The following is a 17,848-nucleotide window of genomic DNA, read 5'->3' on the forward strand; positions in this document are numbered from 1 at the left end:
ATTCTGGAACCTCAAGCATAGGCCACAGATGCCATGCCACTAGATTGGTAAAATCTAGATGTTTATGCCTTCCCTCCATTCAGCATGGTCAGGTAAGTGTATTTTGGCATAGAGGCATAGATTTGGGAGTAAACCAAGACATCTCTACTTAATTAGAACCTTTGAGACTACAAAGGATCATGGATCTTCAGTGTCTTGGAATTTGGATGTAGTCCTGAAATCCTTATCTGATGCTCCTTTCAGACTGGTGGGGAATTTGTCTCTCAGAGAGCTAACTAAAAAGACACTCTTTCTGGTCACATTAGCGACAGCAGAAATGATTAGGTCACATTAGCGACAGCAAAAATTATTAGTGAGTCATACGCCATGGATAAGAGTGTTGGTTTTGCTAATGGAGATGCATTCTGATCTTGTACCCTAGGCTTTCTAGCCAAAAATGAGAATCCTTCTAATCTTTGGATTTGATCCTTTATCATCAGAAACTTGATAGAGATACTTGGACCAGATGAAGAAGAGAGATCTCTTTGCTCCATGAGGGCTTTAAGGTAAGGCAGAAATCATTAGAGTTCCTTCACGTAATCTCTGGTGCTCTGTTAAAAACCCTTCGAAACTGCTTTCCAAGAAAGCAATTTCTTTCTTTTGAGGGAGGTTATTGTGCAGGCATACTCCAAAGTTAGTGAGGACTTCTTACCTGTAAGTAGAGTGAAAGCCCATGAAATTAGGGCAGTGGCCACTTCGTTGACATTTAGACATATGTCATTATTAGCACTTATGCAAGTTACCTTCTGGAAGTCCACATCAGTGTTTCCATCGCACTGTTTGAAAGAACTGGAAACTATTTTTAATAGATGTAGTACATTTCTGTCCTCAGTTGCTGACATAGTATTAGGGGAGGAAACATAGGAGTTATTCTCCTATTCAATGTATTTCTCCTTTATTAAGCTGTTGAGTTTTACGGTGCTGGGGGTACCAAATATTTAGGGTACCCATCAGTCTGTTATGTTTATGTTTGATGTGTATTGGTTTTTAATTGGTGTAGTAGACGAAAGTTGTCTGGTTCTTGATTTTTTATTGTACTGTGCCCAAGGTAAGGGCACTCAGTTTTTTATGGTTTTGAGTACTAACAAATAACTCCTTGGAATTCATAACCTATACTGTACTATACACTGTAGTATTTGGAGTATTCCTTTGCTACATGGCTCCTACTATGTAGAGGCATTTAACAGGTATACAGCTGCGTTGCTACAGTTAATATGAGTGCCAGCTAGAGGCTGTATTGGTTTTTATTAGAATTTTAGATATGCCCATGAATCCCCCCACCTTTTAATATGGGATTCAATTGTTAAACTTTTATAAACCTACTTTCCAAGTAATCCCTACCCTCTTATGGACATAAGGCATAAACAAACAGTTGTTCAGCTGTGTTGTACCCATCCTTCCTAATACTAGTGGGCAGGGCCGTGTCACCTACACAAAAACAAAAGAAGCACTACCATGATTTTCAATTTTTAGCTGCCATACAAGTTTGAAACTATAGCTGTGTCATTACTTGGTATGTTTTTAAAACTTTATTTTATCATAAAAATTTCATGTTTACAAAAAAAAGAATAGAAGAGAAGAAAGAGGTATTATACAGTATTTGGAAGACAAGAGACAGAAAAAAGTACTCAGGAACAAGGACTAAGGAGCTTGGTAGGTGCTGATGCAAAGGCATTACTACTACCTCCTAACTTAACTGGAATGGGAAATGAAAGTTCCAGATTGTGAAGTACTAATACATATATACTTTGTTGCATGTCTTTTATATCTTTTGACTTTAACTTTGCTAGTAGAGACCACAGTGCTTTTTATTTGTCTTAACCCTTACTGGACGAGCATGATCATGTGAGGCATAATAATACCTCTAGAGTTTGATCTGTAGTGCTCAGGTGGGAATCAATATTTCAAGCCATATAGTTCGAATGAATTATGCTAGAATAATGTTCAAGTCACTTCAATGGCCATAAATGACTTTGGGCAACTCTTACAGCAACACAAGTATCTCAGTATAAGATAGAGAGAGATAAGTGTGACTTGACATTTCATTAAGGAATGTACTGCACCTCCCCATGTCAGGATACTTTTTATGTATTTGCTCGTAAATATACCAAGAAATATACCAAGGGATTGCTGTTGTTGTAGTTCTTATATTTTATGATAGTATGTCAGCTATAATTGTAATTTTGCAAACTAAAGCACAAAGAAATACAGGCAGTCCCCGGTTATCAGCGCCATAATAGGCAAAGTTTTGGTTATCGGCACCATTAGGTGCCGACGATAGAGTTATGGCACCATAACATTCCTAACAGAGGTGCCATTAACTGAAACTTGGTGCCAAAATGCCATAAATTGCTGAATTTCGGTTAATGCCGGTTTTCGCTTATCAGCACCCCACTGAGAACAGACCCCTGCTAATAACCGGGGACTGCCTGTATTAGAAAAAAAATATGCATAACTCACTAAAAGGCACTACTACTTCTCCCAATCTCAGTACATCTTGGTAAATATTTTACCTCAAATTTACGCAGTATTTGTTACTGATTTTAGTTCTTATCTGTTAGGGTATTGTGTGATCTGTAATTGTAATTTTATATAAATTAAAAATTATTAGGAAAACATGTATAATTTGGTAAAATTAAAGAAAATTATTAGGAAAACATGTATAACATGGTAAAATCAAAGAAAATTATTAGGAAAACTTGTATAGCATGGTAAAATTAAAGAAAATTATCAGGAAAACATGTATAACATGGTAAAATTAAAGAAAATTATTTGGAAAACATGTATAACAAGGTAAAATTAAAGAAAATTATCACGAAAACATGTATAACATGGTAAAATTATAGAAAATTATTCGGAAAACATGTATAACATGGTAAAATTAAAGAAAATTATTAGGAAAACATGTATAAAAACATGATAAATTAAAGAAAAATTCATTAGGAAAAAATATGTATAACATGGTAAAATTAAAGAAAATATCAGGAAAACATGTATAGTATGGTAACAATTAAAGAACTTATCAGGAAAAAATTGTATAACATGGTAAAAATTAATGAAAATTTCAGGAAAACATGTATAACATGATAAAATTAAAGAAAATTATCAGGAAAACATGTATAACATGGTAAAATTAAAGAAAATTATCAGGAAAACATGTATAGTATGGTAAAATTAAAGAAAATTATCAGGAAAACATGTATAACATGGTAAAATTAATGAAAATTATCAGGAAAACATGTATAACATGGTAAAATTAAAGAAAATTATTAGGAAAATATGTATAACATGATAAAATTAAAGAAAATTATTAGGAAAACATGTATAACATGCTAAAATTAAAGAAAATTATTAGGAAAACATGTATAACATGGTAAAATTAAACATGGTAAAAATTAAGAAAAAATTATTAGGAAAAACACTAGTATAAACATGGTAAAATTAGTATATTTTTATGGGTGTCTTGGAATAGAGGCCCTGCACAAGATTGGAAATACTGTACATATTCACTTTCAACTTCCTGTGGAAGATAAAGAAAATTTGTTAGAATTGGTTTTATTCGTATACCATGTGCATTTACATATCTTTCTCTTTTTATTGATTTTTTTTTCTTTTTAACGACCAATGTTGGTTTGCCCAATCTTGGGGTGTTCTTAAAATACATTGTAGCCTGGCCTGTAAGGGTTCAGGATGAAATTTCCTAATTGTCACTGGAACCAGGTGCTCATAAGCTGAAGGTTCATATGGTATACTGTACCTTCCCATTATAGGATGCATCCAGAATTTTCTTTCTTCCCCCCATTTGTTTTTATTTGCCATATTGTTCTTATAAATAAACTTTAGCCAGTGTTAAGGAATCAGTGGTAGTATTGATTTTTCAGAAACTTCATGATAATGAGAAAGTAGAAGAACTTCGCAAAGAAAATGAAGATGTCAAGATGCGTCTTTCAAATCTCCAGAAGGAGTTTTCTTTGTAAGTATATTTGTCTTTTGCTTTTATAAAATATTAGGAACTAGAAGTTTCACAGCAGAGCATTATTCATGCATTTCTCTTTTATAGCACTGTAAAGCCTTGAAATGAATTTGAATATTTTTTAAGATTCTCAAAAGGTTGCTCTTGTTTCGGTGTTTTTCATTATTATACGTGTATTGCCTATACAGTTGACAGATCACTTATTTTACACACCTGTGAAGGTTTTTCATGGCTTTGCAGTGGATACAGATACAATTTATGGTGAATTGAAAATGTTTGCTCAAATTTTTTTTCAATTCAGTGCCATTGTAAATGTTGTTAACCCTTAATGGATGCAATAACAGGTTTTGGGTGGTGGATGGATTCACTCATGGGGAGTAACAATATTACATGCCATCACTTTGGGGGAATCGGCGGGAAAGAGGTGCCATTACTTTTATAGTCAATAAATTCAATAATGTGGCAACTTTTAGACTGGCTAAAACCCACTGTGCAGATCATGAGAGAGTTAGATGGGATCTTGACTTCAAGGGAGGATGTAGTGCCTGTCTGTCTCACAAGACATCTTTTTGTAAATTTGCTCATAAATATACCAAGGAGTTGCAGTGCTCATAAATATACCAAGGAGTTGCTGTGCTCATAAATATACCAAGGAGTTGTGGTTGGTTATAGTTCTTATCTTTTACGATAGTATGTCAGTTATAAAAGTGATGTTGCAAAGAAAAGTGCAAAAAAATAATGGAGAAAAAATTTATAAATCCAAAAAAGTTATTGCAGCTTCATTCTTTGTAAATTTACGTAAATATTTTACAACAAATATGCTCGGAATTTGTTATTAATTTTATTTCTTATCTGTTTTGATATTGTGTAAGCTATAATTATAATTTTACAAAGTAAAATATATTTATTTATTAGAAGAATAAAGTATAACTTTGTAAAATTTATGATTGTCTTGTAAAAGAGGCCCCACAAGGGATTGTCAATCATTTTCAACTTGTCTTGGAAGGTAAGGAAAATTTTTTAGAATTTTTTTTCTTACACAGTGTGCATTTGCACGTCTTTCTCTTTCCACTGAGTTTTTTTTTCTCTAAATTGGCAGTCCTCAAAGTTTGCCAGCCTGGGGTGCTGCATATTGATTTATTACCCCTACCAGTAAGGGTTAATGATTTCATGCTGATATGTATAATTCTGTAAGCAAATGACTCATATTGATTTAGAGTATACTGTAATGTTTGTACACTTTTAGGCCATGTCACATGATGGTTTTTATTGCATTCCAAATAAGACAGTAGTGATGTTTTATGGTATTGTGTTTTTATATGTAATGACCCCCTGTACAGTTTGTTTATATGGGGATAACATACTTAGAAAAACTGTTTTATTTTACAAAATTGTATGATTTTGTAGAGGCCATATTTTACCATATCACTTATTTGCTGTAAAGTAGGTTAGCCTATAGATAAGAGTTACTCTTAAAAGAAGAAATGTTAGATTTTTTTCCCTGTTTGTTGATGCACCAGAAAGGAGAAGACCCTTGTCAAACATCATTTTCACTATCCTTAGACTTGACTCTTGCTAAACAATGCATATCACTTGTTCTTGTATTTTCTAATCATTTGAAAAAAACATTCACCTGTGGATAAAGTCAGTACATTTCTATTGCCAGCCAGTAGAGGCAAAATATTAATAAGTGTTTTGAATAGAGCCAGAGTACATCATTTAGCCAAGCAAAATTAGCCCCGTGCCATCTTATGATTTGGCTTATTAGTTGGCTGGTATGAAATTACACCCAATGGTAGATGTAAAAGGTAACTCCTGGACAAATATTTTTATTTATTATAAACAACACAGAATGCTCTGTAAATTACTGTACACCAAATAAAACCTAACTCTCTCTCTCTCTCTCTCTCTCTCTCTCTCTCTCTCTCTCTCTCTCTCTCTCTCTCTCTCTCTCTCTCTCTCTCTCATGCCTTTCTGAAGGGAACCATTGTTTCTACATCACAAATAATCACAGGCTCTCTCTCTCTCTCTCTCTCTCTCTGCATCAAACGTAGAAGGACACAGACTTAGATTTTGTAAAAAAAATTAATACCTCCACCAATGGGTTGACAAATCTACTAGAGAAAAGAACATACTAGACATCATCCTATCAACAGAAGATAACCTAGTGTCTGTGTGCAAATACCCAACACTTTGCGATCCAGAAGAAGGGCTCCCCAACCTACGTCCGACGCGTCTGAATAAAACTGTGGGCAGGGGTTCACTGGAGGAAGAGACGTGCCTTCCTGAAACTTTCCTCTCAAATTCCACCACAATAGATGGCTCTTTTATTTCCCTCATGATCGGGAAAACTGTAGTATCTGGTTGAGACACTCTGCACCAGTTCGCCTTGAGGAAGAACTGTAGTCCTCGAGTGTAGTCTTCATAGAGTCACGAATTTTTCTACCAAGGAGAGGGTACCCAGCAGACTCATTCACTGTACTGCTGAGCACGACGGACTGGTCTGGAACTGTTGAACTGGCTGAAGACACGACTCCACCTTTTTTGGGTACAGAAAAGGCCGAAAAGTCTGAGTCCACAGTCATTCCCAAATAGAGAATTCTTTGAGAAGGAGCAACTTGGGATTTCGACATATTTATTACTATGCCCAACTTCTGCATCAGGCAGAGAGTCCTCTCTAGGTCCTTCGCACACTGCTTCTCCGAAGGAGCTCGGAGCAGTCAGTCGTCCAAATACCGAGATACATTTATCCCCATCGCATGTAACCACTGTCCCAGGGGACTTGGAATCCTGGTGAACCTGGGGCGCTGTCAAAAGGAGATACTTCCTGGAGTCCTGATGGATTGGAACATGGAGGTAAGCATCCTGCATGTCGAGGGATACCATCCAGTCCCCCTGATGAAGCAAGGCAAGAACAGAACTCTGTGTCTCCATCTTGAACTTTGTTTTCAGAACCAAATGATTCAATGTGCTGACCTCCAGCCCCCCGATGCTTTGGGGACTACAAAAAGCCTGTTGTAAAATCCATTCAACATGTCGTTGACCTCTTCGATTGCACTTTTGAGAATCAAGGTTTTTGTACATGAACTTCCCTGCCAGATATATACTTAGCTTAGGTCTCTGACGTCACGACAGAAAATTCAAAACTCGCGGCACACGCTACAGGTAGGTCAGGTGATCTACCTTACCCGCCGCTGGGAGGCGGGTGTAAGAACCAGTCCCCCTTTCTTGTCAGATTATTTTCTGTCGCCGGCTGGACAACACCTGTTGTTCAGTCCTTACGATAGTTAAATTCGTTCTCGTTGCCGACGATTTGGATTTTGGTGAAGTACCCTTTGGTTGTTGGCTTGGCATACGCTTTTTGGACTGTTTTTGGATTTTTCTTTTGGATTTCTCTTACAATATCTTTAATCATGGATGATTCTGAAATTAAGAAACCTAGTTATTAGGGTTTGGTTCAGTGAAGGAATGTAAAGTTAGGCTTCCTAAAGCTGCATTAGATCCTCACTCTGTATGTACGTCTTGTAGAGGGAATGAATGCTCTTTTATTAACCCTTGCAAGAGTGTGAATTTGGATGAGGATGGTTGGAAGGCTCTTTCTTCTTATGTGAGAAAGTTAGAGAAGGATAGGGTGCGCAAGGCTTCTTCAAGGAGCTCTAGTAGATCGAGGGTGAGTGAAGTTGACGCTGAGCCTGTAGTAGAAGTAGTTCCTTCTCCGGTTTCAGCCCCTGCGCCCAGCTTTGAACCCGAAGATTCGTTTTCGGAAGTTGCTTCTGGGAGAGCCTCGATCAGGAGTAAGGAGAGCCTCGCTCGCTCTCGACAAGGTAAGAGATGATAGATGATGATGTGCAAGTGATCAGTGCAGTGCCCCTAGTGCAGTGGAGGGTGCGTCTGACCGGCTCACTAACGCTTCCAGGCCTAGACCTCTTCCAGACTCCCAGACCCAGTGGAAGAGGAAAGTCGAAAGCCGCAGGAAGGTTAGGGAGAACCCCCACCGGTCAGGCGTCCCCTCGGCAGTTCCTGTTGCTCGTTCCCAGGCTGCCTTGGAACGAACCAAGAAGGAGTTATTGCGCCAGTGCTTCTCGTCATCTTCGTCGCCTTCTCCTCAGCGTAGATGGAGCGCCTCGGAGTCGTCTCGCCCTCTCAAGAGGCCCTGGAAGGATCCTTGCGCCCTTCCTTCCAGCCCCGAATCCTTCGCGGAAGAACCAGAAGTGGAACGCAAGAGAACCAAGATTTCGTCCGGTTACGCTTCTCCTGTTCGCTCTCGGACTTCGTCCCCTGTAGAGGAGTTTAAGAGATCTCCTGCGCGTATCCTGGCGGGTCTGCAGGTGCAGATTGCGGCTTTAGCGGAGTCTATTGCCGGGACTTCTCATCGTCGGAAGGACGCCTCACTTCCGGTGAAGAAGTCTAAGAACGTTCCTTCGGCTAAATCTCCTCTGGCTAGAGAAGCTTTTTAGCCTGTTAGTAGGAGGTCAGAAGTGCAGGCTGGAGCTCGGGATCTTTCTCCGAGTAGGCTCTCCTCTCTTCCCAGCAAGAGTTGTGAGCATGTAAGGCGTAAGGAGCCAGACAGGCTCTCTCCTCAGGATTTCCGCTCCTCTTCAGTTAGGCGTCAAGAGCTTGACAGACGTCAAGAGCCTCGTTTTCGTCAGGAGCGAAGGAAGAGTTCTTCGCCTGGTGGCCACTCTCCTTTTGACGGACGCTCGGAGCCTAGTAGGCATCAAGAGCCTAGTAGGCGCCAAGAGCCTAGTAGGCGCCAAGAGCCTGGTAGGCGGCGACGGAAGCTTTCTCCTCCGTTAGATCACTCCCGATTGGATAGGCGCTCAGAGCCTTGTAAGCGCCGCGCTTCTGACAGGGATCATCTGTGGATGTTTCTCTCCCTGTGGCAGGCGTCAAGAGCCTGGCAGGGGTTTTGAGCTCAATAGGCATCAAGAGCCTGGCAGGCGTATTGAGGATGGCAGGCGCCAAGAGCCTAGCAGGCGCAGAGAGCCTGATAGGCGCTCTCCCTTATCCAGACGCTCTTCTGTGGAGTTAGAATCTGTTTCCGACAGACGGGCCTCCACTTGTAGGCGCTCTCCTAGTAGACGCTCCCCAAGTAGGCGCTCTCCTAGCAGGCGCTCCCCAAGTAGGCTCTCTCCTGGGAGGCGCTCTCAAAGTAGGCGCTCTCCTAGTAGGCGCTCTCCAACTAGGCGCTCTCCTAGTAGGCTCTCTCCTGGGAGGCGCTCTCAAAGTAGGCGCTCTCCTGGTAGGCGCTCTCCTGGTAGGCGCTCCCCGTGTAAGCGCTCTCCCAGTGGTTTTTCTCCCAGTAGGCGCTCTCCGAACAGGCGCTCTCCAAGGATTAGCTCTCCTGGGCGGGCAGTAGAGCTTCAAGACGTCATTCTTCGGAAGAATTTGTTGGGGATTCGGAGGAAGATTTGCCCAAGGATGCTTCGGTTTCTTCGTATAAGAGACTGACAGACCTCCTCTTGCAAGATTTTGGGGAGTCTCTTTCGGCCGTTGCTCCTCCGTCTCCTCCGTCCTTATTTTCAACGACCAATACGGCTAAGAAGCCTTCAGTCGTTAAGATGAAGCCTACAGTGTCTATGAAGAAGGCTCTGAAGAACTTTGACGACTGGTTGGTTTCAAAAGAAGAGAAAGGCAAGACAGAATTTTTTTGCTTTTCGTCCAAGCTGACGGGTAAGATGGGGTTCTGGTACGAGTCAGGAGAGCCCTTGGGTCTGACTCTTCCCTCTTCTGCAGACTCGGACTTCTCTTAGTTGGTTGATTCCGCACGTCGCTCGGCGCTGAATTCTGCGAAGACGACGTGGGGTATGAGCGAGTTGGATCACCTTCTGAAGGGAATGTTCCGAGTCTTAGAAGTTTTTAACTTTCTTGACTGGACCCTTGGAGTGTTGGCTAAGAGGACTCAAGAGCAAGACACTCTTTCGCCTGAAGACCTCCACACAGTTCTGTCTTGCATGGACAAGGCAGTGAGAGACGGTTCCGGGGAAATTGCTTCACTTTTTGGTGCAGGAGTAGTAAAGAAGAGGGCCGTTTTCTGCTCTTTTCTTACCAAGGCGGTTTCTCACGCACAGAGAGCTTCCTTGCTGTATTCAACTTTCCCCGCAACTCTTTCCCAAGAAGACTATTAATGATATCTCCAGCTCGTTATCAGCAAAAGCGACGCAGGATATGCTAGCTCTCTCGGCTAGAATTCCGAAACCTTCGTTTCAACAGAAGACGAAGAAAGAGGCTCAAAGTAGGCAAGAACCCTTTCGAGGAGGACCTTCGTCTCGCTCTTCTTCCTCCAGAGGTTCGAGACCACCTAGAAGAGGAAGGACCTTCTCTCGGTCTATTAGGACCAAGAAGTAGTTCGTGTGTCCTCCAGACAACTGTGGGTGCCAGACTTCTGAACTTTGCAGATGTCTGGGCACGAAAGGGGGCGGACAACTGGTCCCTCGCGATCATCAAGAGGGGATACCTCATTCCCTTTATCTCGAGACCACCCTTGACCACCACTCCAAGGGCACTGGTGGCCAAATACAAAGACCCACTAATGAATCAAGCCCTCGCTCTAGCGGTAGAGCTGATGTTAGAGAAAGAGGCAATAGAGATGGTTCAGGACCCTCTTTCAGCGGGGTTCTACAACCGTCTGTTCCTAGTTCCCAAGAACTCAGGAGGATGGAGACCGGTTCTGGACGTGAGCGCCCTGAATGTCTTTGTGAAGAAGAGGAAGTTCGCTATGGAGACGACGTCATCAGTCTTAGCAGCTCTTCGTCCCGGGGACTGGATGGTGTCGCTGGACCTTCAGGACGCTTACTTCCATGTGCCGATCCATCCTTCTTCTCGCAAATTTCTCAGATTCATGTGGGGAGGAACGTTTTTTCAGTTCAGGGCCCTATGCTTCGGCCTTCCACGGCCCCCCAACCCCCAAGTATTCACAGGACTGATGAAGAACGTTGCCCAGTGGCTTCATCTCGAGGGAGTGAGGATTTCCCTCTACTTGGACGATTGGCTTATCAGGGCCAAATCCAAGGAGAAATGTCTGGAGGACTTACGAGTGACGTTGGATCTAGCAGCTTCTCTGGGTTTGCTAGTGAATTTCGAGAAGTCACAGCTAATCCCCAGTCAAGAGCGTATCTATCTGGGGATTCTGATGGCTTCTCAGGTTTTTCGGGCGTATCCGTCCCCAGAGAGGATAACCCGAGGTTTGGAGAAGGTAGCAATCTTTCTAGAGAAAGATGTATGCACAGCGAGGGAGTGGATGAGTCTGTTGGGGACACTCTCCTCGCTGGAGCAATTCGTTTCTCTAGGAAGGTTGCACCTCAGACCCCTACAGTTCTTCCTGACAAGGAACTGGGATCGAAAATCTCAAGGTCTGGACTTTGCGTTCAAGATTTCGCAAGAGATAAAGGAGGATCTACGTTGGTGGCTAGACCCTCTATTGTTCAAGAAAGGCCTTTCCTTGCAGGTTCGGAACCCCAACCTAGTGTTGTATGCAGACGCTTCGGACATAGGTTGGGGAGCTACTCTCGGGTCGAGAGAAGTGTCAGGCACCTGGATGGGGGATCAGGTGTCCTGGCACATCAACAAGAAGGAGCTAACAGCGATTTGGTTAGCTCTCAAGACCTTCGAACCCCTCGTAAAAGGGAAATATGTTCAGATCAACTCCGACAACACTACAGCCCTGGCTTACATTCGGAAACAGACTCACTCTTTCTCCCTGTACGAGACAGCGAGATCGCTCCTCCTGTGGTCAGAGGAAAGGAAGATAAGGCTTCTCACCAGGTTCGTACAGGGAGAAAGAAATGTCAGAGCGGATCTGCTAAGCAGAAGGAATCAAGTCCTTCCCTCAGAGTGGACTCTGCACACGGACGTATGCCAGGAGCTGTGGAGGACGTGGGGCAGGCCCCATCTCGATCTATTTGCGACCTCCAGGAATGCGAGGATAGATCTATACTGCTCCCCTATTGCAGACCCAAGAGCAGTGGCAATAGATGCATTCCTGATGGATTGGAGGAATCTGGATCTTTACGCGTTCCCGCCTTTCAAGATTCTAGGGGAAACGTTAAGGAAGTTCGCAGCTTCAGAGGGAGCAAGGATGACTTTGATAGCTCCGTTCTGGCCCACCCACGACTGGTTCACAGAGTACTGGAAGGTGGTGGATGTCCCAAGATCCCTACCTCTAAGAGTCGATCTGCTCAAATACAGCCCCGCTTCGACAGGTTTCACAAAAACCTCCCCGCTCTCAGTCTGACTGGATTCAGACTATCAAGAGTCTCGTCAGAGCTAAGGCTTTTTTTTCGGCAAAGTCTGCAAGGGCTATTGCCAATGCACGTAGACCTTCCACATCTAGAGTCTACCAGTCGAAGTGGGATGTTTTTCGACGCTGGTGCAGGACTCATAAAGTTTCCTCCTCCAGTACCTCTGTGACTCAGATAGCAGATTTCCTTATCTTCCTGAGGGAAAAATGCGGGTTGGTTGTCTCCACCATCAAGGGATACAGGAGCATGCTTTCCTCAGTTTTTCGTCATAGAGGATTAAACATATCTGAGGACAAGGACCTCCATGATTTAATCAGATCGTTTGAAACGGTTAAAAGAACCTCCTCCTTAGTTCCTAGCTGGAATCTAGATGTCGTGCTGCTCTTCCTGAGGTCCTCAAGGTTCGAACCTCCCCATACTGCTTCGTTCAGAGACCTTTCGATGAAGACTTTTTCTCTGTGGGTTAGCGTCAGCGAAGAGGGTCAGCGAGCTGCAGGCTCTAGAAGGTGAGGTAGGTTTCCAAGGAGGCTCCGCGGTTTGCTCTTTTCTTCCGGCTTTCCTAGCCAAGAATGAAAACCCTTCTTCGCCGTGGCCCAAGAGCTTCGAAATGAAAAGCTTATCCTCCTTAGTTGGGACAGAAGAGGAGAGATCTCTTTGCCCGGTGAGAAGCCTGAAATAATATCTTCAGAGGAAGAAAAGACTTGCCGCTAATGAGAGCAATCTCTGGTGCTCTGTAAGGGACCCCAGTAGGCCCTTATCTAAAAATGCACTCTCATTCTTTATCAGGAATGTTATTAGAGAAGCACACACTTATTGCAATCAGCAACAGTTTAACCTTCTGAAAGTCAAGGCGCACGAAGTATGGGCCATCGCGACGTCTTTGGCTTTCAAGAAGAATTTGTCATTACAAAACCTTATGAAGGCCACTTTTTGGAGGTGTGAATCAGTCTTCTCTAATCACTACCTAAAGGACGTATCGATTACGTATGATAAGTGTTTTGGGCTAGGCCCTTACGTATCGGCGGATTCAGTGCTGGGGCAGGGAGCTGAAACACATCCTTTTTAATCCTTTTTCCCTGTTAGTTTTAAGTTTGAGTTTTTGGTTGTACGAAGGAGGTTGCAGGAGGCAGCTCCTTCTTTCGTATACTAATGTTAGTATTTGGTTAGGTGATCGGTGTGCTTGAGGCTCCTTGCAATTGGTAGTGATAGGCTCTGGCATGTTAAGCGGGTTGATCCCCATTGACCAGACCTGCTTGGATTCTGCCAAGTAAGTGGACTCAGTTCCCATTGGTAGACCAAAGAGTTCTTCAGCCATAGGTCACGCCCTCGCTGAGACTCTTTAGGCAACGCAGACTAATAGACAGTAACTATCAAGTCTTCTGCCTAAATCAGGGTAAGAACCAGAGGTTTATATTATTTATTCCTTTAAACTGTGTTGTCCCCACTTTCTAAGTAAGTATGTGTCTCTTTCCCTCCACCAAGGGTGTCAATCAGCTAAGTATATATCTGGCAGGGAAGTTCATGTACAAAAATGATATTATTAGTATACAATAAAGTTTTGTACATACTTACCTGGCAGATATATACTTAGCTTAGGTCTCTGACGTCACGACAGAAAATTCAAAACTCGCGGCACACGCTACAGGTAGGTCAGGTGATCTACCTTACCCGCCGCTGGGAGGCGGGTGTAAGAACCAGTCCCCCTTTCTTGTCAGATTATTTTCTTCCACCTGTCTCCTGAGGGGAGGCTGGGCGGGCCATCAATCGTATATATCTGCCAGGTAAGTATGTACAAAACTTTATTGTATACTAACAATATCATTTTTACATCTTCCTTGAGCACCAAAAACTTTTCCGAGCCAACGGAGTTGGATGTTAACGTGATGGGGGGACCTTGGACAGGGGAGGTCTTTCCTTGAAAGGAATGATGTAACCCAGACGTAGTACTTCGATGACCCATGCTTCTGCACCTCTCATCTTCCATTCCTCTCAAAACTGGTGCAGCCTGGGCCCTATGGGTATGTGAAGGACAGGAACATCACTTATTTTGTCTTAACTTAGGATCTAGATGAGGACTTTTAGGGTGGGCGAAGGTTGGAGTGAGGTTTGGCTAAAGGGCGCCACAACTGCTGCTGAGGGCTTAGGGTGCTTAATGGATTGTGCCAGCAAATCCACAGTGGGTTTTTTTTCGAGAGCCGAAAGAATATCCTGAACCGTGTCTTGCGGAAACAGGTGCAACTTGACCACTTCGTCAGCACCATCTCCAATCGCCTTGTCAGAACAAGACAGCACCCCCAGCCAGTCGACCCACAGATCCTCAGGAAACGAAGGGCAGTCCTCTAACTTCCTCACCAGAGCTCCAATTGACCAGTCCATAAAGCTAAAGATCTCTAAAACCTTAAAAAGGTTACGAACAAGGCGGTCGATCTCTGAAGAAAAAAAGAACCGTTCTTTTATTTGCGTCTACAAGGGGCTGAGAAGTCCCCCTGGGAGGAGGCGGATACTCCCAAGGAAGGAGCTTCCCCAGTGATGTAACACCTATAACGCTAGTTGATGAGCAACGAAGGAGGGAAGGTAAAAGACGCTTTGCCATGTTCTCTTTTGGTTGCCAGCCACTTCTCCACAAAACGAAAAGCCTTCCTAGCTGCAGAGGAGAGGGCTAACTTGGGAAGGAGATCTTCCGGATGCTTCTTTTTCTTCATCATGAAGATCAAAGGTGGAGAAGAAGGAGTGGCAGGAGAAAAATGGTCCGGAGAGTATTCTAAAAGGAACTTCATTAAAGAAGCGTAAGTGTCGAAGGTTGAGTCGAGACCTGTCCTAACTCTTTCTCTTGTTCTTATAATTGTTCTTACTCTTGGTCTAGCTCTGGCTCTTGCCCTTGCTCTAGTTCTTGTTCTTGTTCCCCTGAAGAAGCAGAAGACATGGACGTTTCTTCCTTCCTCGACTGTGCCGTCTTACCCTTAAAGAAAGACAATTCTTCAAAGTGCTGCCGAAAAGGAGCCAAAGCCAGGTCCTCCTGGGATTGATCTGATTGAACAGAAGATAAAGACTTCCGTTTCGATTCGGTATAAGGTTTTGTACTCGAAGTCAAAGTCTGTCAAGTAGACTGAAGCGGTATCTCTCGTCTCAAAGGCACCCTCACCTGGCGCACCTCAGTCAAATCCACTGAGTCGTGAGTCGAAGCCGCATGATTACAAGATGGGCAAGGACTAGAAATTGTATCCCTAGATTTCTTGACAGGGAAAAGGGAGATGTCCACTGTCAAAGATCTCTTAAGAGGGTGAGAAGCCCAGGAACTACATCAGCGACATGAACCGGGAGGAGACGAACCACTGGAGTCCGATTCGTACTGAAAGAGACGCTTTTCCAACGGTGCTCAGTCGATGCCTGATTTGACACTTCAGGCTCGATAGAGGGAGCAACTGCCCGTGGGCAAACTCGCCAGTCTCCCTTGGACCTCCGGTATGTCTTCTCCCTGAGGCAGGGGAGCGGGACAGCAACCTTTGTCTAGGAGAACTAGAGGGATGGACAGCCACCCCCTCAGAAAGATCTTCACTTGCACTAGTAGTGGGCACTGTAACAATGCTTTTCTCCATGAATGATTTCATGGAGACACCTAAAGTAGAAATCTCTGCCAACACAAGAGAAGATCGAGGAGCTACACTAGCCTTACTATCTGCCCTAAGGGCTGTTTTCTCTTCCTATCTTTTAAACCTTCTTATGATGTGAACTGTAAAGTTCATTTTTCATCATCCCAATCCTGACATACAGAACATCTAAATTCCTTAGAAACACTCCTGACCCCTACATTTCGTACACCTAGAGTGAGGATCGTAAATTTCCTTAACTAGCCTAGTTTTGCAACCATCTGCGCAAAACCTAATTCAGGTGAAGTCAGTTGCAGAGTGTTTTACAGGCCTGCAAAAGCTAGACTATGGACACATTCTCGACTTACAATTCAGCGCTTGGATCCATTGTTCATGCCCTAGACTCAAAATTTGCAGATTGAATGCACCACAGACAGACTTCTCAGGCCCAAGATGTGTTCCAACTTTCGTCAGGCGACCTTGGGTCAGGCCAGGAACCTATGTATATCATTCCTGATACATGCCTGAGTATAGTATGGAAGAGACAGACATTAAGCACATCCTGGTGAAATCCCAGCTATACAAAATGCTTGTTTGGCATGAGGTGAGACTTGTCCTGGTTGATCAGAAATCTCTTAGAGTCTGTTAAACAATACTCATAGGCAGGCCACCAAGTAAACACCCTCTTGTCTGAAGTATTTCAACAACTATTGTTGCTCATTTTATAAAGATCCCAGGGGATGATGTTCACTTCATAGAACATGACTGAGAATCTGTACAGGTGTTACAATTACAAGAATCATTTCAGGTCTTTTCAAACTCAAATCAATAAGGATTAAACACCAGTATTTGAAATATTGGAAATGACTGTAAAAAGAAACTCGCAACACTACAGTAATACCCCAAACTTACGCGAGGGAATTTTTGCGTAAGTTTGGCATGGTCTCTAAAAAGGTAATAAATGCATACTTCTAAAGTTTGAAAACTAAATATTACCCTAATCATGCTCCCGAAATATTAAGCTAACATTGAAATGAAATTAAGTTACTGTAATGTCATTTATAAGTTAGCTTAATAAATTACCCTTTAAAAAAGAAATGAATGGTTAGTGAAAATGTAGGAGTGTGTGAAGATTACATACATACAGTATTTCTCTTTTCTTTCCCCCGTCGGACTGACAGATCTATTTTTAGAAGTGTTCTCAACCACTATTAAGAAGTCCTTTATTCTGTTTCTTTCTCTGTGTTCTGAAATACCTTTCATGAACAAACAGTACTTTTTATTTGGACCACTACAATTCTTATTTATGTTGCTAACTTTGATCGATCGGAGAGAGAGAGAGAGAGAGAGAGAGAGAGAGAGAGAGAGAGAGAGAGAGAGAGAGAGAGAGAGAGAGAGAGAGAGAGAGAAGCAATGTCTTTACATAAGTATTAAGCTAACTTTTAGATGAAATTAAAGTTACTCTAATTTCAGAGAGAGAGAGAGAGAGAGAGAATTAGTATGTAAAAATCCTTGATCACTAATCGGCAACCCTCTCCCTCCTGTGACATTACCTAACATATTTGACAGTTCTGGACTTCGAGCTTCTGGTGGAGTTAAAAAGAAAGATGAGGGAAAGAATTCTTTATATGCATCATTTTGTCATTACAGTCATATTATTATTATTTTTTTTTATTAATATTAATAAACATATAGTAGATGTACCATAAAAATTCTCTCATCTCAGTAAGAGAGAGAGATATAGAGAAGAGTGGATCTTACTTAAAAGTGACATGGAAAGGTTATTTCTTTAAAATACGTTATTATTACTATTTGAAAATATTAATAAACATAGTAAAAATATACTATACATGTACCATTTCCTGGGCAGCTCAAGGACTTCTCCCAGGTCTACAGTGCTTTCACTTTGTCGTGCAAAAGTTTACAGTAGAAGGTTTTGAGCATATCTGTTCTCAGTGTTTTGTTTTAGGGCATCCCCATGGCATATCCTATTGTCTTTTTGGTGTGCT

At 42.5% G+C, this 17,848-nt stretch overlaps 1 protein-coding gene across 6 annotated transcripts in view; it reads left to right on the plus strand.

The window, feature by feature from the left end:
- The window catches only part of LOC135225783 (uncharacterized), a 602,193-nt gene that overhangs the window by 438,610 nt on the left and 145,735 nt on the right, over positions 1-17,848 (plus strand). For all 6 annotated transcript variants that reach the window (XM_064265254.1, XM_064265252.1, XM_064265251.1 and 3 more), the window contains one exon: positions 3,921-4,012. In XM_064265254.1, the coding sequence (XP_064121324.1) occupies positions 3,921-4,012 (92 nt within the window). The remainder of the gene's footprint in view (positions 1-3,920; positions 4,013-17,848) is intronic.

Source organism: Macrobrachium nipponense, chromosome 13 (genome assembly GCF_015104395.2).
Source record: "Macrobrachium nipponense isolate FS-2020 chromosome 13, ASM1510439v2, whole genome shotgun sequence".
Lineage (NCBI taxonomy): Eukaryota > Metazoa > Arthropoda > Malacostraca > Decapoda > Palaemonidae > Macrobrachium > Macrobrachium nipponense.